The 24106-nt window shown below is 42.6% G+C and overlaps 1 protein-coding gene across 3 annotated transcripts in view; it reads left to right on the plus strand.

Moving 5' to 3' along the window:
• The window catches only part of MBOAT2 (membrane bound O-acyltransferase domain containing 2), a 127502-nt gene that overhangs the window by 47954 nt on the left and 55442 nt on the right, over positions 1 to 24106 (plus strand). For 2 of the 3 annotated variants that reach the window (XM_034659944.1, XM_034659945.1), the window contains exons 2-3: positions 2646 to 2791; positions 8265 to 8342. The exons of the other annotated variant lie outside the window; for it this stretch is intronic. In XM_034659944.1, coding sequence (XP_034515835.1) covers positions 2646 to 2791; positions 8265 to 8342 — 224 coding nt within the window. The remainder of the gene's footprint in view (positions 1 to 2645; positions 2792 to 8264; positions 8343 to 24106) is intronic. 3 annotated transcript variants of the gene reach the window in all.

Consider the following 24106-nt stretch of genomic DNA (forward strand, 5'->3'; position numbering starts at 1 on the left):
GCTTCTTTTGTATAAAGTGAGGTATGTTACCAGTAAGTCTTAACTTAGCTAAGGTTTCCCAATCTTACTTCTTTCTCCTTTCCTGCACCCTGCCTGTCCTCCCCCCCCAAACCCCAAATTACTGGGGGCAGTTTCTTTGAAGACATATCAGGTCATGTGTGTATATTTTCAACAAAACAGCTTTGAAAAAAGAACATTAAGTCTTCTTAGTCTAAATTTCTTTCTATCTAAAAGAAAGCTTGTAGAAAGGGTTGACCCTTAACAAGTCAAAACAAATGTACATGAACTCCACATAGGATCTTTTTGATTGCGTTTATTAGCAATGGGACGTGGCCAGTTGTCGATGTTTTGTTAAATAGGATGGCAGTGTTTTGCAGATAGCATCATTTCTAAAAGTCTTGCCTGTAGCAATCAAGTTTGACCTTTAGACATTCTCTGGAAGTAGAGAAGCAGACGCTGAACAGCCTAGAACCAGTCGGACTTGGATTTGAATGTGGGGACCTGAGTAAAATGGGGAAATGGCACCTTGTTCTGAGGATTAAATGAGATAACCAGTGTCGTACCGAGGACATGATGGATATCCAGACATTGTAGGTGTCTTCTTTCTTGCTTGCTCAGACCCACAGAGACATCTCTGCCTAAAGGCACACACAACTATGTGCTTTTTCTTCCATTACAAGCATTTACTATGGGCAAAGCATTAGGAAATGCACAAATCCCAGAGCTAGCCGTGGATAACTTTAGAATCTAATGAAAAAAGCAAATAGGTACACAAGGAACTTCAACTCAATTATTAAACATCTTTTTAAAGGTTGTATGAGAATGTGCTTTTAAGAGCACCGCACCAGAGGAAAGACCATGGAGGGATGAACGTCACAGGGCAGGTGACAGGATTTCCCAATCATAGCTGATATCCACAACCATCGGAGGAGTTTCTCCCTGTCTCTCTCCTTCTCCCTCTCCTCAGTTTCTCTTTTCATTAGTGTCTAATATAAAACAAAGTGTGATAATTATCGGAGAAGCATCTTGGGCCATTGACAAACAAAATGTTTTATCTTTGTAACTACCCATTTCAACATTGTCATCTTACAGAGAAAGAAAATGAGCTCAGGCCTTATTCCAGACACCGAATCAAAATCTTCAGGGGTAAACCCAAAAGTTAATATAAAAAAACAAAACGAAACAAAACAACCCACATGTCCTGATAATCCTCAAAGTGTAAGTACCAATAGTGTTGGAAAATTAGGGAAAGGGCATTTTAAACAAACAAATGACAAAAATGCCCGTAGTAGATGCTGTAGAACTCAAGGATGTTTGAAAGGAAGTTTTTAAACTGTAAAAAGCTTTGCAGATGTGAGTAGTATTTATATTGAAAATATCCATTTTTCCTATGTATTTACTTTTTGCTTAAGAAAATATTGTTAGGACCCTTTGGGAGAGAAAAAGTGCTTAGAACCTGTTGGAATGACGATTTGCTTGTATTGAGTCTGACTGTTTCAAAGAACAATGGCCTCTTAGACAAAGTACAACAATGTTCAACTGTTTTTCTGCTTGTAATGCAAGAGAAAGCACGTAGTTGTGTGTGCCTTTAGGCAGAGATGTCTCTGTGGGTCTGTGGCAGCACCTACATGTAGAGCGTGTGATTTGTTCATAACTGAGGTGCCTGAAACAGTGATTTTGTTGTTGTTTTGTGTTTTTTTGTGAGTTCCTCATGTCAAGTGGATTTTTTCTTGTTTGGATTTTAAGACCTATTTTCCTTAATAGTCTATGAGAATATATTTCATAAGAAAGAAATGCAGATTTTTCTCGTGTTTTTAAATACCAAGAGGTTCTTCTTCTTAGCCTTTTATGCCCTGTTTTGCCTGGGCAAAAGTGCTAGGGGAGAGAAGAGCCACAGCGCCGTTGTCAGCCTGCACCACCTTCCCACAGTCACAAGCAGTGTCACTGCGAGTTACGAAGAAAATGAGAAACTGACATGGGTGGACTTGAGAGTGAATGTGTTTCCTCATTGCTTTCGGAGGGAAGGCTCCTTGCGCTGTTGTCATTCATCCATTTGCCTCCTGCACCAGTCCTTGAGATCCCCCAGAGCTGAGGCGGCTGGTCCCCGCGTTCCTAAGTGGTGGTACTAGCCCCCCGCTGTCCGTTGATGTCCTCAGCCCTCCGCCAGGAGTGGCTGCGGAACTGCTCGTGGAAGAGGATGCCTTCCACCAGACCCTCGGGGATGCTGACCAGATCTCGATCCAGGGGATTTTTGGAGAAGCTCAGAGCCGTTCTTTTCTAATAGAGGGATGCCTGTGCCATTAAGACACGTTTTTTCCTTCCCTTAAACCACAGGGTACCCTGTGCTGTTTCTGTGTCTGCGTCCTCATGTCCTTCAGGGTCTCCCAGGTGCCCCTCCAGGCCTTTCCATGCGGGGTGCCACCTGGCCCTGTAGCACAGGCAGTGTGCACCCGCCCATCTCTTAGAACCTGGAGCTGTCACCTGCTGAGGCCCCGAGTTTTGCTTTTGTTTTTGTTTCTCTTGTAAACTTGGAAGATCTTTATTTGACATAGCTTTGGTGTGTTTGTCCTGAGAATTTAAATGTGACATCAAATGAAAGATTCAAGTCTGTGTTGCTAATATGAAATTTTAATTTTTCTTTACAGGTCAACTTTGTAGTGTGCCAACTCTTTGCCTTGCTAGCAGCCATTTGGTTTCGAACTTATCTACGTTCAAGCAAAACTAGCTCTTTTATAAGACATGTCGTTGCTACCCTTTTGGGCCTTTATCTTGCACTTTTTTGCTTTGGATGGTAAGTAATTATTTTGATTATATTTAAATGAAGACTTTGGACATCTTTGTGACTGAGGGTGTACAAAGATACATTATGTGGGTTTTGTTCTTTACGTGTAAAGTTTCATGGTTTTATTTTTAATAGGAAAAAATAAAGTGTTTAGAATGGGCTCTGTCTCTTCAGTTTGGGCTCCAAGGGCGATTTACTATTTATAATGTGTATAAAATAGGACAGATGAAGAAAAAAGACATACAAACATTTCCTTCTGTCCTGAGTGGTTCTCTTCACCTATTTTGCGCATCTTTTATGCCAAGACAAATAAACCACTTAAAATAGTATTTTCTTCCCGTGAAAGCGGTTTTTAAGAGTCTGGTACGACTCAGTGATGGAACTCTATTACCATTTTTTAAGATTCTTCCATTAGTAAAAAGAGGTTTTTTGTTTGTTTTTGGTGGGGAAGAATTCTTTATGATAGAAAGCTTTTATTTATGACCCTTCAGATGTGTGTGTTACCTTCAGTTAGCTCCCTTCTCAATTGTCAGGGCTTCCCGGCGAGCTTCAGATACAGAAACAGCTTCCTCCCTGTTTGCTGCAGGTGACTGGTCGGGTGACAGAAGCAAATCAGGAGAAGAGCACACAGTCTTGCGAAGCAGCAGAGACTCTCGGTGGAAGGGCTTCTTTGTGATTTCTTCTGCATTTTCCCCTTTGAGTGAGAGCTTATGCTGCTCGCTCATTGACGGTAGTGTTAACACACTCACAGCTAAGGCTTTGTAGGTGTGCCCTCTGTGGACTCTGGTTTGAGATGAAAATTCCCTGAGAGGGGGGAATGCACTCCCTGGCTCTGTGACTTAGTAGTTCCCGTCGTGGGGTGTAGGACCTGCGGGACTCCGATGACACCTCTGTGTTTGTGTGAGGGTGTTGTTTTTGATTCTTGTGAGAGTTGGAATATACTGTGTTTCTTAATCTAATTTGTGGCTCTAGCGTTTACAAATGTTTCCTAGCAACTAATGAAAAATCAATCAGGGATCATTTATTCAGCCTCTCCCATATTACCATGTGGCCAGTCCTCTGATGGGCGCTGCCTGTGGAAGGGCATCTGGTCCTGAGACTTGGAGCTGATCTCTCAGTGCCCACGTGTGGGCTTTTCTGCTTCCTTGTGATGACAGATCTGTAGCATCAGTTTTCCTAGTTTCCTCAGGTGATTCTCTTTAAATTCCTTATAAATCATCTGGGGGTAGTGAGTATGTGTATGTGTGTGTACATATACATACTTTTTTTATTATGCAACTTTTCAAATGCAGACATACAGAGAAAAATGAACCCTTATATACCCATTACCCAGCTTCAACAGTTTTTAAAATTCCACCATTCTTATTTATTCCCCAGTTATTTTTCTGAATTAATTAGAATTATATCCCAGTCTACATATTTCACCCTTAAATGCTCCAGTATTTGGTGGATACATTTATTTATTTATTTATTATTTATTTTAAAGATTTATTTATTTATTTATTTGACAGAGAGAGAAACAGCCAGAGAGAGAGGGAACACAAGCGGTGGGAGTGGGAGAGGAAGAAGGAGGCTCCCAGCGGAGCAGAGAGCCCGACGCGGGGCTCGATCCCAGGACTCTGGGATCACGCCCTGAGCCGAAGGCAGATGCTTAACGAGTGAGCCACCCGGGCGCCCCACATTTTTTTATTTATTCATTTGAGAGAGTGTGAGAGAGCACAAGCCCCAGGGGGAGGAGCAGAGGGAGAGGGAGAATCAGACTCCACGTTGAGCAGGGAGCCTGACGTGGGCTCATTCCCAGAACCCTGGGATCATAAGCTGAGCCAAAGGCAGACACTAACCGACTGAGCCACCCAGACGCCCTATTTTTTATTTTTTAATATATTTTTAAAATGTTGATTTATTTGAGAGAGAGAGTGTGTGCACGCATGTGACCAGGGGAAAGGGCATAGGGAAAGGGAGAGAGAATCCTCAGGAAAACAGCCTGCTGAGCAGGGAGCGCAACCTGGGACTGGATCCCGGGACCCTAAGTTCATGACCTGAGCCAAAATAAAGAGTTGGTGTTTAACTGACTGAACCACCCAGGTGCCCCTGGGGGACACATTTTAAAGAGGGGTTGGGGAAGGCTTGTAGTTCAGAGTGGCCAAGTCCAGGGACACCATTCATGTTGTGGTCAGTGTAAACAGAGAAAATTGGAATGTAAGTAGTATCTTTAGGGGTCGTGCCACACAGAGCACTGTGAAGGTGAACGTGTTCTCTTTCCTTAGGGCTCTGTACGGAGGAGGTGTTTTCTTGCTGAGAAGCCTTCTCAGATGCTTTATACACAGTGCCATGAGGAACCTGACCTCATGTAATCCTTAGTACTTCAAATCTTATGTGATCACCAGGATTTTTAAAAATAGGGTTCTTTGGTCTTTTGTTTTCCTTGAAGAAGAAACGTTTTGGGAAGAGAAATTTTTTTTGACTGCTCTGTACCGGGTCTAAATAAGTCTTTGCAAATTGCAGTGAGTAGGGAAAGTAGAGTATCCTTTCAATTTGCAGTTTAGCACTTTGGTTTTTTAGGCTCCAAGTCAGACATGTCTGCTATTGATTTTGACAACTTCCCTTTCGGAAGGCATATGTTAGTACACTGTAAATAGAATTGATCATTTTACCTACTTCTATTTGGTCTCGGCTTTTCTTTCTTTCTTTTTTTTTTTCTTTTTTTTTTTTTTTACTATCATCTGCAGGTTTATTTTAACTGAGAATTTGCTTATAGTTTTAATTATTTATCTAACTCTCTTCGATGACCATGAAGGCTAGTGGCGTAGAGCTTGGACTCTGAAGTCAGACCTGGATTCTGCTCTGGTAGCCTTGGGCAGGTAGCTCTGTTCCTCTGGACACGTCGTTCCAACCCTTTTGGCTTCACCTTCCTTGTCTGTGAAAGGCAGTCAGTGATCATGGTGAGAACTGAGAGATGTAATAGGACAGAGAGGAGCTTAGCACCATAACCGGCTCACTGTGAATCTGCAAAGTCACGCAGGGTCAAGACCATTGTCATTATTATCATCTGTCATTACCATCGTCCAGTTGGCAGTCCAGATTGGAAATTTTCTGTTTATCCAATCTATTTTTTAGTGCTTGTCACACAGTATTAACATAGTCTGTTACTCGTGTGTCTTCGCCTCTAGACTGCAAGCTCTCTGCTGACAGAGACTGTGCCCCACTGACTCCTTGTTTTGGTGCCCAGGACAGTGTCTGCCAGAAAGCACACACACCCCCCACCCCGCACAGATCCCTTGAACAAGCGGGGAGGTGTTTCTCAACCTTTTTTAAACTTGTGTTCTTTTTTGCTAAACATACGATTTATACCTGTGTTTAGTGTGATTTGAAATTCAAAATAAGATGTGTTATCTAAAAAAACCACGAAGTTTTGAAATAAAGGATTACTTTGTTCTCAAAGTCCTCAGGCAGCTTGAGAGGCGGGATGCGCTGTCTTCGGGTCCCACCCCGCCCCTGAAGTCAGCCGGTGGGTGAGTTGCCCAGAAGGAAATCACTTGAGTTTTAATGTCAGTTAGGGTACTAACGAGATATGTGACTTTCGGACTTAGTTTCCTCAACTCTAAAACGATGAGGGTTGAATTATAGACCTTTAGGATACCTTTTATCTTGAGTTTCTACTTTACTAATAATACTTAATAGTTGGGTGCTTACTGTGTGCCAGACACCCCAGCCAACACCCTGCACGGATTCTCTCTTAAGCCTGGAAAATACTACATGGCTCCTCTGTATTTATTATGCTCCTTTTACTAATGAGAGCAAGTGGAGTGGCTGCATGTGGGGGGTTGTGAAGAAAGTCACCAGTGCCATAAATGAGTGGAAAAGCACCTTGAGGCTTGTTATGGTGGTCGATGACGCAGAGGAGAATGCAGATGTGCTCCATGTGGGCAAACTTGTACTGTCACAGTGACAAAGGCGGGTCAGCAGGAGGCTGGCAAAGTGTGATGTTGCACCCCGCAAGATTGCCGAGCACGTCGTCTGAACAGTGGCACCGGGGAGTCTAGAAGGAACCCTGCACCATTTGAGAAGTAAAACTCTTAGCTTCTAGAGTTGTTGTATACCCCTCAAGTTCCCAGGAAATTTACTCATAACAAAGGAAAAAGGTATTTTTTCAAGAGTCCTCAAAAAAATAGTTTGAAGACCAGTATGTTTAATGAATTCTACTCTCAATTAACAAACCCTTAAAAGTACGTAGCAATCCTCTTCAGCATTTCCCCATTAACTCCGTTAGCGAATTGTTAATACTGGCGACAAATGGGAGGTGGATAATTAGTTAGAAAAGTGTGTGTTTTAATCATGTTTTTTAAGCTTCCTTCTGTTTCAGTTTATACTCATACATGTTTTTCTGCTTTCTCATGACTTTCTAGTTCTAGTAGTATTCCAGGCCAACATTGTTTCCGAGTGTGTTATGTGCGTGTTAGATAAGAGGGGGGACAGACAGACGGAGTGACATCCTGTGTTCAGTGGGTTAAATAAGTTTCTTCTATGGGTCTGGCCTGCCTTCGCACCTCTGTCTTATTTATAATATTTCTGTGGAAAAATTTATTCAAAAGTTTGAGTAACTTTCCCACATTGGAGATGCCTATTATTCTATAATGATTAGCTTAAAAAGTAATTTTAATCACAGATTAAGATCCTTATTTATATTTTAAATTATGTACAATGGTTTGAAAATTTTTTCATAAATTATTCATGCCATCAAAGGGGAAAGGAAATTGTGAGTTTGTGTCTGTGTGCCCATGTATGCATAATCTTAGGGATGGTTTGGATTGAGTTTAAAACCAGAAATCCTAATCGTGTTTGCCTGAATTTTGTGAAATGAACGGATAAATTAGTTCTCTCATTTAATGGTGGATTTCCACATTCGAACATTAGAAAATTCTGTGCTACTTCAGCCAGAATGCTTTACAGACGGATGGCTGCAAATGAAGAATTAGAAGATCATTTGATTTGAGCCATCATGCTTTCGGAATAGATTTGGGGGTACCTGGTTTTCAGTCAGTACTGTTGTTTGGTACTTTCTGTTGCTTTGTGAGAAATAATTTTAGGTATTTGGGAAAACAAATAACTAATGTTCTCTCAGGACTCTTCTGAAATCCAGATTTATTACTCCTTTTCCTCATTGTGCCTTGAGTTATGGAAAAAGCTGTAATCCTTGAGCTGCATAACCCCACAGCACTTTCATGTAGCTAGGAGACGGGGAAAGCCAGGGCACTGAGGGTGCCTTTATGGGGCTTCGTTTTATTTTTCCAGCTTTTCTGGGGCTTGTGATATGGGACCCCCTCTAGGTTGTTCACAGAATTCTAGGCTGAGAAAGTTAGATTCCTTACTTTTTCTCTGAAGATGTTCTATGTGATACGTAAGTGCTTTATAGCCTCAGTGGTCTCATCCTGATGACTGTGAATGGGTGCCCCTCTTCTAACAGCACTCTTACTTTTTATAGGTATGCCTTACATTTTCTTGTACAAAGTGGAATTTCCTACTGTATCATGATCATAATAGGAGTGGAGAACATGCACAAGTAAGTGTTCCTCTTTATTCCCATATCAATATGTATTTCCCTGTAATAGAATTAGATCAAAATACAATTCTGTTACATTAAAAATTATTCTAAATTGTGATAATTTTCTCAAGAAGAGCTGTCATAAATTACTCAGTAGAACTCAAGTTTCAGCCTTGACAGTCCTCATGCAACTCTTACCCTTGCCAATGACATACACTCAGCACCATACCAAGAAGATATGGTGATTTATTCACATATACTGAAGGGCGTGAAAAATTCTTTTCTATACTCAAGATCTTCCAATTGGACTAAGAACAGGCTTTCTCAGCCTCGGCACTGTTGACATCTCAGGCTAGATAATTCTTTGATGTGGGGGCTGCCCTGTGCACTGTAGGGTGCTGAGTGGTGTCCCTGGCCTCCACCCACGAGGAGCGAGTAGTGCCTTCTCCCCTGCCCTCTCCAAGTTGTGACAACCGTGAACGTTTCCAGATAGTTTCACGTGTCCCTTGGGAGGCAAAACAGCACAGTCATGTCATATCTACTGTGTTTTCTGAATATAGTGTGGTACCTACGAGTTCTCAGGAAGCATCTGTTGAATGAATGAATGAATGAATGAATGAGTGAATGGGTGAGTGGAATGGGTGAGTGGTACTATGATTCCTGCATGACAGCAAGACCTTTCCCTGTCATCTCCTGAAACTCTTGCTTCGGGGCCCCAGCCTCTGCCTCTGTTAGAGCCCCTGAGCTCCATCTCGGGGCTGCCATTACGGTAGCCCTGTATCCTCTTCAACCTGCAGCAAAGTCCCAGACTTCATTCTCGAACCTGGACATCTCTGCTGGGCTTTACTTCATCTCGGTCCCCAGGGAGAGTGCGGTGGCGGGGGGGGGAGGCAGAAAGGATGGGAATGGGAGGATGGGTGTAGGCTGTAGAAGAGGAAGGGGAGTAGAAATGTGTTTTGGGCATCCTCCTGGAGTTAGGAAAGCGTTTTCCCTGGAGAAGGCAGCACAGTGTGGCTGGGCTCTGTGCTGTTCCGATGTGCAAAACAAGCTTTTGTGGACGGGCGTGGGAACCTAAGTGCCCTTCATGTCAGTTTTTTGTTTTCTGACTTTTCTATGGGAAAACTTGTTTTGAGTTCTAAAAATTCTCAGACTTCTGGAACACAGCACAAAGGAACTGCCATTATTTAAAATTCAAACAACAGAAATGTGGGGTGGTTAAAACAGAAAGAGTAGAAAATCCCCTTAGCCTAGAGAAGTTAAGCTGAAGTATTTTCATTATAAATTGGCAAGTAATTTTCAACAAAACAGATGACCTAAAGGAAAAATGTAAAAGGTGTAGATATATCCAATAAAACCATACCTGTCTAATGGGCTTCCACGCTGTGGATGGCGTTATATTGTCAGGAGGTAGGAAAGTAGTTTTAAACTTACCATTCTGGGGCGCCTGGGTGGCTCAGTCATTAAGTGTCTGCCATCGGCTCAGGGCGTGATCCCGGCGATCTGGGATCGAGCCCCACATCAGGCTCCTCCGCTGTGAGCCTGCTTCTTCCTCTCCCACTCCCCCTGCTTGTGTTCCCTCTCTCGCTGGCTGTCTCTCTCTGTCAAATAAATAAATAAAATCTTAAAACAATAAAATAAAATAAACTTACCATTCTATCGCCTTGCCTCCCCTCCGACTTAACAAACATCTTGTGTGCCACAGTGTTTCCAGAAACTTGAAGATCATGGAGATGTGGTCCTCACCCTCTGAAATGCATTGTTGGGTTGGAGGTATTAAGACAGTCAGTCACACAACAGATATCTGTTAGCTGATGCTGGGATCCAGTGATGGGTATAAGGACATGCTCTGTCTTATTGTCAAAGTACCGGTCACACTGTGATGAGTGTTAGAAAAGAAGAATAGGCTCAGGGCTGGGGAAGCATAAAGGAGGGAGTGACGAGCCGGGAAGGTAGTAAAACCCAGGCTCTATGTGTATCGGCCATTTACTGTATGTCCAGTAGAATAAAACAGTTGGGAACGGAGTACAGATTTTTGATGTTGAGTAGAAATTATGCTAACGTATATTTTTAAGAATTGAGAAATATTAACACATGCTTTCCTCCGATGCCGCCTTTATTGATGTTTGAAATAGAATAGCAGGCTAGGTCATGGGAAAAGATGGAATGCAAACTCTGCGTTTCACCCAGTGGCCTTAGTGGTTGACTAGATGAGTACAGGTTTGGAGTCCTGGGAATATGGGTTTGAATTCAGACTCTGCTAAATTTTCATTAGCTTTGGGACCTTGGCCAAGTCAGTTAACCTTTTTGGGCCTAAACTGGATTAAACCAGTGACTCTGCTAAGGAGCATGTGCCTACCCGCTTCATACTCGGGGTGTCCGAGTAAGCTTTTGTTTGCATATAGGGTTCGGCTAGAAGAAGAGGTGTTCAAATTCTGGATGAGATGTTTTCAGAGGTCATTCTTAGTTACACGTATTTTGGTGATTTTTTTTTTTCCCCCCTCCTGATGTCAAGTCAGAGCTCGGCCATCACCCTGGCTGCCCTGCACTATAATTCATCTTTTCTTCTTCCCAGGACCTGAACTCCTTGGCAGGGATCTTTTACTTATTTTTTAATCGCATGGTTGAGCATATAGATGATAGAAACTCTCGGTAGGTGAGGTTATCTTTTCTGTTCTGAATGAGTATTTTGTTTTGCTCTTGAGCCTTTTTTTTTTGATGTTTTTTAGTTTGGTATTTCCAAACATTATTTCATTCCTGCGCTAGGTCTTGAATGGCGTGCGTGATGGGTTGACTTGCACTCTGATGGTGTTTCCGGCTCACTTCCTCCTTGTTTGTCCCCATAGAGCCGCAGCCCTGGGGGTTGGGGTGGGGCTGGGGCAAGAAGAGGCAGCTGAGGCTGACCTGGCCTTGATCTCCACCCAGGAGGACTCCGAGGAGCGGGTAGCACAGGTCATGTCCACCTATTATCTGCCAGCTCTCATGAGACTCCTACAATATGGATTCCTAGACAAAAATGGCATTGGGAACTGCCTGAACTCTACTAGGAAGGAATGATGATCTCGGAAATGCCATCTGGCAGGAAGAAGCCTCAAGTCACTTGAAAATTTGTCCTCATGAAGTTAATTAGCAGCGGGTAGTGGCTCAGCGGGAACTCTGTGGGGAAAATATTAACTTCACTAAGAACAGTCTCATGCTCCCGTGAGAGGGAATAAAATGTGGCAGGAAGGAAACTGGACTCTTAGATTTTTTTCTCTTATGCTCTCTGTGGACCATGTTTGAAAGTTTTATGGTGGTTGGGGATAAAGGTACAGGTCCTTTCGGTATGGCTGTGCCAGAAGTTGAATTTCAGTTGGAAAACAGTAATTCTAAAATCTATTTTTTATGTGATCTTATTTGTATAATAGTTTATGCTTCAGTAATCATTGTGTGTCAGTCACTGTGAAAGCCCATGCATTGGCCCTTATCCTAGCAATAGCCCTTGGAGGTAGCGTGGGCGACCCATCGAACAGGGAAACAGAGCTTAATAAGTGATGGATCTGGGATTGGAACTATGTGTGTCTGCCTTTACCCAGGGCCCAGGCCTTTTACCTTTGCATTAGATTACTTCTAAGCATTAAGCATGATGATTATGAGCATGTGTCATTAAAAAAGAAATGTCCTAAACTGATTGAGAAGAAGTAATGAGAGCCAACAGGGTCTCCAACAAAGGTAGAGGTTTGTATGTGTTCATCACTCTTCCTTAGGACGAAGAGGCAGATACCTTTATCCGAAAAGATGGCGTGGCCTTGTGGCATATTGTGCTTAGGACCTAAGGTTTTTAAATATTCACAGTTCTCATAAGGAGGAAAACTGTTACTCGGTGATAGGTATTAGGATGTCTAGGTTCCGCTGGATTTCCGAAAAGTCTGGAGGACACATAGTGTCATTCCATTAAATCCTGAACTCCGGAAAGAGCGTGATTCAGTTTCCTTTTTACCATTCAGTCAATTGTAGTATCTCTTTTGGCGGTGTTTGAATTCTAAATTTTATTTCTAATTGTATACTGGATCTCTCTGTTAAGGAGGGTTCAGTCATCCTTGAGCAAATGAGGGAAGATTTTTTTTCCCCGTAGGATTAAGCAAGGTTTTTATACAAAGTAGGGGGATTATATTAATGTAGGGATGCTGATAAGACTGACGCACATCCCTGGGTCAATAAAGGCATTACTTCGGGTGATGCTGTTCATCGGAATATGCTGGAGTGAAGAGAAGTTTGTACAGGTTACTTGTGTAACAGGGTTCTGCCACATCAGGTCTGTCTAAAAATGTCAAACTGAGGGCCTCGGGGGTGGGGGTGGGGGAATGGGATAGACCGGTGATGGGTAGTAAGGAGGGCACTTATTGCATGGTGCACTGGGTGTTATACGCAACTAATGAATCATCGAACTTTACATCAGAAACCGGGGATGTACTGTATGGTGACTAACATAATATAATAAAAAAAAATTTTTTTTAAATGTCAGATTAACAGCTAATACTACAAATTAATCACTTAGAAAACAAAAGAGAGTTTTAGAGATATTACCCAATTAAATGAATATCCTTCTTGTTTTGGAGGTAACAATTCATATATTATCAAACATAACTGGGTAGTTGTGATAATTAAACATAACAGTGCTTTCCATTGGAAAAGTATAAGGACTCATCTTCTGGTTTTAGGTACTTCTGGAAACTAATTTTACTTTCACATTAAGACCTTCATCCTTGCCAGAAAGTTGAAAGAAAAATTAAAAACTCACATAACCATCTGTTAGGATGATGAGCAGAATCACTCAGTTATATGTCATAACACATGCCACTTACATAAAATATGCGGTCCTTGTCGAAGTTTTGTGAGAATAAAATCTTCGTGACTGTGTTCTTCTGCTTAACTTTTGAGTAAGAAGTGAGGAAAGGGTTTGGGAAGATTAGGGCTTGCTAACGGATGGAAGTACCTGTGGGGTGTCTCACAATAACTCTGTTCACATGTGTAAGTTCTGTCTTCACAGTGTTAGAAGCAGCTTGATTTAGAGACGGCTTTGGACTCTGACTTTGGCATTTGAATGATGGAGGGACTTCTCGGTGCCATTCACTTTGTGGAGTGCTTGTTACAAATATCCCTATTAACTGTCCCAACAGGCCTGCTTAGAAAACTGACCTCAGAAAACTGAGGTCCCAGAGGGTCAGTTCACTTGAACAGTCACAGAACCAGGGACTGTCAGGCCTTGAAGTCTGTGAAATTCATGTATGTTGTTAGGTTATTTACCAACCTTCCTTTAAAGGTTTGTTGTTGTTGTTTTTTAGTTGGAAAAATGAAAGATGTTCACCTGTTTACCAGACGGTATACAAATCCTAGTTATTTTTTGGAAGAATAACAAGCACCATTGAGACATTGTATTAAGACTGGCTTTTTCTTAGTCTTTGTTAGAATGAAGGGTTGGGGTCTTTTAAAAATGCTTTAACCTTTACATAAATATGTGAATGACAGTGATTTTAATCTCTAAAACCTCTCCCATTCTTTAAACTTGTTCAGACCTTTATAAGTGCTGTACTTCAGGTCGATATTTACTAAAACGCATAATAAATATAGATTCTAAAATGCTGTTTTAACGTCAAATGACGAAAATAGGATTTTTAAATACCTTTAGTTAAATTAATTTGTGTAGGGAAAAAAGTACTGACCTCCTCCAACTTGTTGTAGCTTACTAAATAATTCATATTTAGAGCAGTTATGGGAAGATAGACAGAGGGTAATAGAGGACCTACCTGATGACCCAGGACACGGCCATTTTGGTAAAAGGGTATGACAGTGGGGAAACCGGGCATCTGTGTTTTCACAGTGAAAACTGAGCTTTTGCTTAAACTTAATGAAGAGTGGAAAGAGATGGGATTACACATCTTTTTCTGGCCTAGAAATTAATCGTGTGGGTATTACAGAGAATATGCCCTTAGCATGACTTGTCTTGGGAAGAAGATGGTTTCGAGATGAGCTAGGTACTCTATTTGCCTTTCAGAGTTTTGGAAAGTCTTGTACGGAACTCCTATTGTTGGAATAGTTTCCTTTTAAAATTCCAATGATTAGAAAGCTGTCACTTAGATTACCATGCAAAGCTTTTTTCTTAAACATGAGAGCATTAAAATGTTTAGAAAACAGACATAAAGGATTGAAAATAAAATCCAACGAAAGAGAAGGATAAAAGTGAAGAAGTGAATAGGGTAAACTCCCTGAAGGACAACAGAACATTAATCATTAATGAATTACTGGTAATAGGGGCGCCTGGGTGGCACAGCGGTTAAGCGTCTGCCTTCGGCTCAGGGGTGATCCTGGCATTATGGGATCGAGCCCCACGTCGGGCTCTTCTGCTATGAGCCTGCTTCTTCCTCTCCCACTCCCCCTGCTTGTGTTCCCTCTCTCACTGGCTGTCTCTATCTCTGTCAAATAAATAAATAAAATCTTTAAAAAAAATAAATTACTGGTAATAGCTAAATTACCATTAATAGCTAACATTTATTAAATCCAAATTCTATGTCAGATACACATTCAGTGCTGAAGTGAATTCCCCTGTGCTCATCGTGACCGCCCTGTGCTGGAAGACTCTCCTCTCAGCTTCACAGTTGAGCCACACCCCTGCCCCAGGTCTATACAACTAGTCCTTAGCAGGCTGAGTTTGAAACCAAACCCGTTCAACGCCAGAGCCCATGCACCCAGCCACTAACCTCAGCTCCTCCCCAGCTGCATCAATGTGTGGATTTTCTGTCGGAAACTGTGTATCCCACCCCTTTTATTTCGGGGTTGTTTTCCTTCATTGTTATTTGGTGTGCATGCAAGTAATATAAATTAATCTTAGTTTGAACACTGTATTGAGAAGTTAAAACTTGTAATTCTAATTCTTAGGTTAGTTTTTTTTTTAAGATTTATTTATTTATGTGAGAGAGAAGGAGGGGAGGGGCTTAGGGAGAGAGAGAGAGAGAATCTCAAGCAGACTCCCTGCTGAGTGCAGAGTCGGATGTGGGGCTCGATCTCATGACCCTGAGATCATGCACGACCTGAGCCAAAACCAAGAGTCGGATGTTCAACCGACTGTGCCACCCAGGCGCCCCTCTGGGGTTAGTTTCTTAGTTTACCTGTTCTTCATTTGACGGCTTCTATAAGTAAATCATTCTTCTTACCCCCGATACCTAACAGAACATATAGGCTGGTGATGGGTAGTAAGGAGGGCACGTATTGCATGGTGCACTGGGTGTTATATGCATATAATGAATCATGGAACTTTACATCAAAAACTAAGGATGTACTGTATGGTGACTAACGTAACATAATAAAAGATCATTATTAAAAAAATATGTTTTCTATAGCAGTAATTCTCACCTCTAGGGAGCAAAGGGAGGTTATATCAGAATTTAGGGGAATGAGATCATGATTCTCATACGTTGAACCCTCCACCTTCACCAAGCAGTGAAACAAAAGGAGTGCTGGCAGAATTTGATGTCTGATTTACTGTTTATATCTGTTGACATGAGGCAGACGGTCTCCTGCCTCCCCTCATGGCTTTTCCAGTCTGGGGGCTTGTCTGGCTGCTCTGTTCTTTGTCTCTCCCAAACACCATGGTCTGCCCTCCTCTAGATCACAGCTTGCAAAGTGTGGTCCAGAGACCCCTGGGAGTCCCTGAGATCCTTCTAGGAGGTGAAAAGGTCAAAATATTTCCATAATGACATTTAGACATTATTTGTCTTTTTCATTTTCATTCTCTCACGGGTAGACACTGGGGCTTTCTCCAGAGGTTACATGCTGTGTGATATCGCGTTAGAGCATTTGCGAATTCAGCTATCTTCTGTTACGTCAGATGTTAAGGAGAGCTGCACAGTCTAAAACATTGCCCTTCTTCTCATTAACTTTTTTAAAAATATACTTAGAAAATATATTTTTCCCAAAAGTGTTGTTATATTGGCATGTACTAGGTTTATCATTATTTTTGAATTAAATATTTTTAAAATTCTCATTTTTATTCCATTATGGTAAAGATCAGTGGCTCTTGTTTATACGGGTTATGCTTCTTTGGTTTCCTCAATAATTTTTAATGGGTACGGGATCCTGAGACCAAAGAATCTGAGAGCCGCCTCTTTAGAATTCTTTCATGCCTCCTGTATGGGCTTTGTGAAGCTCTCACCCAGCCTCTGTCATCGAAGCCATCTGAGCTCCTAGCTGGTGTCCTTTATGTTTGTGTTCTCACTGTCCACTTGCCTGATACCACTCTGCTTCTGAAATCTGTAAGTTCTGGAACCCTCAGAGAGCGTAGCCTTCTGTCTCTATGCTTACATACTCCCTTGCTCCCCCTGGCTCCATCCACAATGGGCCGCCTGCCTGGCTGGTGGTAAATGGCAGACGCATGTGTCCAGAGCCCAGAAACCATGCTGGAGGCAATGCCGTCTCCACTCCACCGACCCTGGTTCTCCCGGTTAGTGTCTTCCTGACCTCGCTTTCTGTTTATCTCTGCCTTTCTCATAACCTCTTCATCATTCCACACACCACTAGGCAAACGTCCAGCCTGGGGTGGACACAGATCTTTAATGTACTCAGGCAGCCAGGTGTTGGAGAGAGAGCCACACGGGGCTGCTACGGATGTCTGATTTCTTATTTCACCTAAATCTTTAGTGTTCTTGCACATTATTTTAACGGATGTTTTTCAGTTTTGTTTCCCATTCTTTTCAAAGATTAGTCTAAATTTCAGTGACCTCTAAGTCCATTCACCTTATCTCTGTCCTCTCACACTTAGCATACAGCGTAAGTTCATAATGAAAAGTTCTGGGATGGAGATGAAGATAATCCTCGGGAGATCATCCTTAAAGATGCAGGGTAAGGTGTTAGGAGTAGGAGGAAGAGGAGGAGGGGAGCAAGCCCGGCCAGGAGGGGATGTGACTGGCTGTCTGCAGGTGCTCCTTCCCAGACAGAGAAGGACGCCGCCCCCTCCCTTGTCCTGTTCGTTTCCACACCAGCCCACATGGTAGAACCAAACACATGTCAGGCCTCAGCTCTCTGCTTCCTTGCTGATGCTCTCTCTGGCGACGTCCTCCAGCGGAGCAGCCAAGGCAGGCATTGGAACGAATCCTTGCAGCTGCCTTGTCCCCTCTGTCTAGCCGTCACGAGGAGCTCTTGGTGCTTCTCGTTCCTCTTGGGTTGTTTTGAAGTTTGGACATCTGTAAGGCATTTCAAACAGCAGCTGCCATGTTGTGAGCCCTCGTTAGCTGCTGCTGTCCCTTCCCTGCCGATGCCTCAGGCCCACTCCTGCTCTGCGGCCATGCACGTGGACGCGCCCGGGAGCCTGCCGGCCGGCAGCCCCACCCTTTCGTCTGGCCTCTGCTCTGCTGCCCCGAGGAGCTTCTAAAATGTCTGCCTGACCGTGGCTCTCTTCTGCTTTGGACTGTGCGTTGGCTCCCTGCAGCTTGGCAGCTTGGCAGCGCCTTTGTGCCTTTGCCCTGCCTTGCTTTCCACTCTTGGTTACAGCTCTCGCTCCTCAACTCTGACAACGCGGCCATAATGAGCCATTTGTAGTTCTGAACACACACTCCGCTGTTTTACACTTGGTTCCTTTGTGTTTGCCGGGAGTCCCTCACCCCAGCATGCATTCCTGCTGCTCCTGCAGGGTGTGACCTGTGGGCCGAAGCCCTTCCCCCTCCTCCCCTTCCTGCTAAAGCAGTCACCCTCACCTTGTATGGCCCCTGTATGTCACACAGCATGCTGTGCTTGACAAATCTGTTCATAGGCAGGGCAACGCTGTGTGGAGATGCCGGCTAGAGGGCCACACCGCCCCGTCCTGCTCATCTGCTTGGTAGCCCGGTCACACAGAGTTACTTAGCTTCTCTCTCTTTCAAGATTTATTTATTTCAGAGAGAAAAAGCACAAGGGGAGGGGAGGAGGAGAGGGAGAGAAGCTCAAGCAGACTCCCCGCTGAGCATGGAGCCCGACATAGGCCTCGATCCCACGACCCTGAGATCATGACCTGAGGTGAAATCAAGAGTCTGATGCTTAACTGACTGAGCCACCCAGGTGCCCTGAGTTGTTTAGCCTCTCTGTCCTCTGTTTCCTCATTCGTACATGAGGAATAATAGTAATTCCTACCTCATAGGACTGTAGCAAAGATGAGGTATACTGTATTTCATTAAGTCTAAAATGCCACTGATTGTAAGATATGCCATTATTTTATCTAATACTAACGAGGATTCCTTGGTGTCAGTTGGGAGAGCATTCTCAATTTCAGAGATGTTAACATGTGAAAGTACATGAGTATCAGATTCACTGAGATACAGTATGCAGAGCCCCTTGGATGGTGCAGGGAGGGTGCCAGGCGTGTGTACGTGCTCGCCGGTACGTGCTCGCCCCCCCTTACTGGACTTGGAGCCTGAGTACGTGCTCGCCCCCCCTTACTGGACTTGGAGCCTGAGAGGACAGGGACTGTGCTGTATTCGATTTTATGCCCTCAGAATCTGGCCAGAGAGCATTAGTGATTGGAATGTGTATCTGAACACAGCTGGATGGCCTCTGCTCACGCGCTGACCATTTTCTCAAACCCACAACCAGAAGGCAGACTGAAGTATGTTCCTCTTCTTCCAGGTCCCAATTTCTGAGAAGCCCTGACCATCTCAGCTTTTGTTCAGCTCTGGGGGTGTCTTCTTCCTAGTCCCACTTCTTAGATCTTTGGCATTATGAGACAAAATATGGATGATGGCAAACTGTAATTGACAGTCTTTCTTTTGCTTTTAAGAGCTTTGAAGAATTAATTGAATCACTTTTCCCCCCACTTTCCTCCTATAAATTTTTTCACTCTGAAGTTTAATAGAAGAAAGATGAGTGGTCTTTTGTGTGGGTGGAGAGGGAGGTCAGGACTCTATATTAAAATGCAGCCCCTGAGAGACAGACAGTGACAGGTTCCTAATCTTCTGCTTGGTAGAGGCCCAAGATCTTCGAATTAAGAACTGGTACGGGTGATGTGAAGCCTTTCCCAAACATTCTTTTTTTCAGAGTCCTGGTTTTAGTAGCAATGAGAACAGGCTGAAATCTGGGTGTGTTTTTTTGTGGATAATTGTCTTTCTCAGTTCCTCCCAAGAGTCTGTCATCACATTGTCTGCCAGATGTAGTTCTTGATGTTATTAAGAGCTTTAAGTTTATGCAAATTGATTGACTTACTTGGAGAGGCTGAGGTGGGAAACTAGGAACCAGACGATATTTTGAACTAGAACCCAAAGGTCTTAAATGTCAATGTAAACTATAAAAATCTATATATTTTTTTATGATTTTTTATTATATTATGTTAGCCACCATACAGAACATCCCCAGATTCCGATGTAAAGTTCGATGCTTCATTAGTTGCGTATAACACCCAGTGCACCATGCAATACGTGCCCTCCTTACTACCCATCACCAGTCTATCCCATTCCCCCACCCCCCTCCCCTCTGAAGCCCGCAGTTTGTTTCTCATAGTCCATAGTCTCTCATGTTTCATTCCCCCTTCTGATTACCGCCCCCCTTCTTTATCCCTTTCTTTTGAAGAGAAAATAATCTTGCTTAATGCCAACAGCCAAAACCCAGTTTTATTTGTACATTTGAGTCAAATTTGAGAAGAACAATAAGTGACTTCATTATGTTACTGAACCAGGTGTGGGAGCAAGAGTTGGATTTTTTTTTTTTTAAAGGCTGAACAATAGCTGGGTGGTTTGGTGCATTACAGTCATCTGTAAACACAGTGAGAACAGGAAAGAGTGGAGTCACTTCATGTGTCAGTGTCACTATTTGTATCTGGCCCAGTAAATACAGCGAAGCTCCTTTCCTTTTTTTTCTGTGAATAAGATTTCATAAAAGAACACACGGACTCCCTCATGACTTTTATTAGATTTGTAACTCAGTGCGGTCTCTTTATTCTGGCTGAGGGAACACCTGGTTAGAAAGGCAGGGTAGATCACTCAGCAAACCCCGACTTCCCAGGGACAGTGGCGTTTTCTTAAGGAACATAAGATTACCTGCAGGTCTCTAGAAAGGAATCAAGAGTGTGTTCTGGTCACCAAACAAATACCAGATTCTGTATTCAGGGAGAAAGCTTAAAGCGGGGATCCTGAAAGCATGGTTACTTGACTGTACAGAGGACAGCGGTGTCCTAGAGTGACAACAAGAAGACGAGGGACCTCCGAATCTTACGTGAAGGTGGCATGGCTGCCTTCTGCTGGTAAAGCAGGTGGTGTTTTAGTGATTTAAAAATTCTTCTGTAAGAGTAGTAAATATAGAGATGATTTCCCATTGACAGAACTCGGTTCACTCTTTCTAGAGAGGTCTGGCAATCTCTTGGCATCAAGACTTCACTAGCTACAGGTGAGTTTCTTATTTTCTGGGTCTATGTTGGAAGTTTAATTTACCTCTCACACATATAACACTTCTGTGCTAGCCTGCCAAAATGTGTTCTGATGGACCTTCCAGTGATGGAGGAATGAAGAGGGTGACAAATTTTCTCCCCCCCCCACCAATAGAGCTATAAAACTGGATAAACTTGTCAAAACCATTTTAGGGCTCTGGAAATTGACCAGAGGCAAACAACATTTTGAGAAGCATTTATTCATTAAAAGAAACTGCTAAACTTGGAGAAAGAATAGTGGGAACTGATAGTATTCTTGCCTGGGGTTTCCTCCACTCCTCACTCCTTGGGAGAAGAATCCTGTTAGTGCAGGGCTGCCCATGGACACAACAGCTTTGATACCAGAAGCAGCTGACTCAGTTTGGAGAGCAGAAAACTCGCACAGTGATGAGCAGAGAATGCCTCCAGCTCTGCTGTCCTGCAGATATGGGGCATGCATCAAATCGGGAGATACTGGGAATAAGAGAGCCACAAAGGGACTTGAGAAGATTTCTATGCAACACTGGCTGCCTGGAGGCTGCATCCAGGCACAGGGAGGCCTGAGAGGGCCTGGGGGAGAGTACAAGCTGGGACAGACCTGACAAGGGCTGGACTGTGAATGAGTTCTCTAACCCACATGTAGATACATAGACAGATGGTAGTGCCTTACTGGCTGATGGTGTTTGAACACAAGCTCTGTAAGCCCTAGCTGACCACTGAGCTATGCAGACACAGGGATGACCCCTAGAGTGAGACTGAAAAATAAAATCCAGGTATTTAAAAAACTGAGCAGAGACATCAGCTGCTACATACCATGGGTGAGAAAGAGTCAGCAGATTAAGTCCAAGCTAAAAAACAAAAACAGCACAACAACAATGCTCAGGGAAAAGAAGAACAATAAAAATTGAGTTACTGTATTATTTAATATGTCCAGTTTTAAACAAAAAATTAGGACAAACAGGGAAAAGGCAGTCAACTGAAACTGCGTCTAAACAGATCCAGATGTTGAATTTACCAAAGACTTCAGAGCAGCTGTTATGTGTTCAAAGAAATGAGATATGATGACCATGAGTCAACAAATAGGGAATATCAGTAAAGAAATAGGATTATTCATAAGAACCTAATGAAAATCCTAGAGTTGAAACGTTAATAACTGAAATAAAAAATGTAGTAGATGCACTACGTAGTGGTTTGTGATGGCCGAAGAAAGAATCCATAACCTTAGAGGTGGATCGGTAGATATTAGCCAGTAGAAGAAATCCAGAACATACTGGAGAACAGCAAACCGCTGGGGAGTCCTGTGGGGCAACATCACATATCCCAACACGTGCGTAGTCAGTGCCCGCAGAGGAGAAGCATTTGAAGAAATAGTGTCCATCAGTATCCCAAATTTGATGAAAAACACAAATCTGCAGACCCAAGAAGCTCAGCAAAGCTCAAGTAGGATAAACAAACAGATCTTCACTAAGGTACACTGTAGTCACACTGTTGAAAGACAGAATGAGGCCATCTTGAAAGCAGCAGCAGGAGAGAAGCCTCTCATTGTCTACGGAGGAAGAGTGCAGTTATTACCGGAAACAGTGGAGGCCAGAAGGAATTAGAATGACATAGTCTACGTGCCAAAAGAAAAAATTTTCAACCACAAGTTCTATAACCAGCAAAATTATCCCTCAAAAATGAAGGTGAAGTAAAGACATTCCCAGATACACAAAGACCTGCCTTACAAGAAATTCTAAAGGAAGTTGTTTGGGTTGAAAGGTTATATAACAGACAGTAACTGGAATCCACAGGAGGAAATGACGGTCTCCAGAAATGGTAAATGTGGGCAGAGAAGATAAAAGATGGTGTACATATACGTTTTCTTAATTTATCTAAAGGGCTATCTGAAGCAACAATTATAACACTGTATTATTAGGATTATAGCATGTATAGGTGTCATATATGTGATAATAGTAAAAAGAATGAGGAAGGAAATGGAGCAGTACTGGAGCAAACTTGCTGTATTTTATCAGAATTAAGTCACCATTAATCTGAAAAAGAGTGTGATAAGGTAAGATACATACTGTAATCCCTAGAGTCATCACTGAGAAAGTAACTAAAAAATGTATAGTGAAAAAAACCAACATAGGATTAAAACAATATGCTACCAACATTCTTTAATGCTAAATGAGGCAGTAAAGGAGGAACAAAAAAAGACCTCAGACACACCTGAATCACACATCAAAATGGCAGGTGTAAATCTAACCACATTGGTAATTACGTTAAATGTGAATCGAAAGGCAGACTGGATTTTTAAAAAAATGACCTAATCATATGCTGTCTGCAAGACACATTCTTTCTAAGAGAAGACACCAACAGCTTGGAAGAAAGAATGGATAAGATGTATCTTGCAAACAGAAACCGAGCAAGTGCTAGAGCGGCTGTAAAAACACTGCAGAGCTAATGCATGAGTTTGGCAAAGTTGCAAGGCTACAAGATCAGGAGACACAATCAATTATATATATATTATACGTTACATATAACCTAAATAGTCCAAAAATGAAAATACAAAAGCAATTCTGTTCATAGTAGCATCAAAAGAAATAAAATTCTTGGAATAATTTAATCAAAGATCTGCAATTAAACTTGAAAACTGTAAGACATCTCTGAGAGAAATTAAAGGAGATTAAATGGGGCTGCCTGGCCGGCTGCATCAGAAAAGCATGCGACTCTTGATCATGGAGTCGTGGTGGGTTCAAGCCCCATGTTGGGTGTAGAGCTTACTTAAAAAAAAAAAAAGATTAAATGGAGAGGTACTTCATATTCATGGGTTGGAAGGTTTGTATTGTTAAGATGGCAGTTCTCCCCACACTGATTCACAGATGTAATGTAGTCTCTCACAAAAATTTCAGAAAGTGTTTTAAATAGAAATTAAAAGGCTGATCATAAAATGTATATGAAAATACAAAGGACCTTGAATAACAAAAATATTTTTTGAAAAAGAACAACAAAGTTGGTTGGCCACTATGGCAGAGTAATAAAGATGTTGTGATAATAGTGTAAGGATGGGCACGTATCTCACTGAAACAAAATTGGGAGTCTAGAAACAAACCCTTTATTTATTTATTTTTTTAAAGATTTTATTTATTTACTTGACAGAGAGATAGAGACAGCCAGCAAGAGAGGGAACACAAGCAGGGGGAGTGGGAGAGGAAGAAGCAGGCTCATAGTGGAGGAGCCTGATGTGGGGCTCGATCCCAGAACGCCGGGATCACGCCCTGAGCTGAAGGCAGATGCTTAATGACTGAGCCACCCAGGCACCCCAAACCCTTTATTTTTTTATGGTCAGTTGATTTTCAGCAAAAGTGCCATGGCCATTCATTTGGGAAAGGATGGTCTTTTCCACGGA

This window comes from Ailuropoda melanoleuca, chromosome 4, assembly GCF_002007445.2.
Source record: "Ailuropoda melanoleuca isolate Jingjing chromosome 4, ASM200744v2, whole genome shotgun sequence".
NCBI lineage: Eukaryota > Metazoa > Chordata > Mammalia > Carnivora > Ursidae > Ailuropoda > Ailuropoda melanoleuca.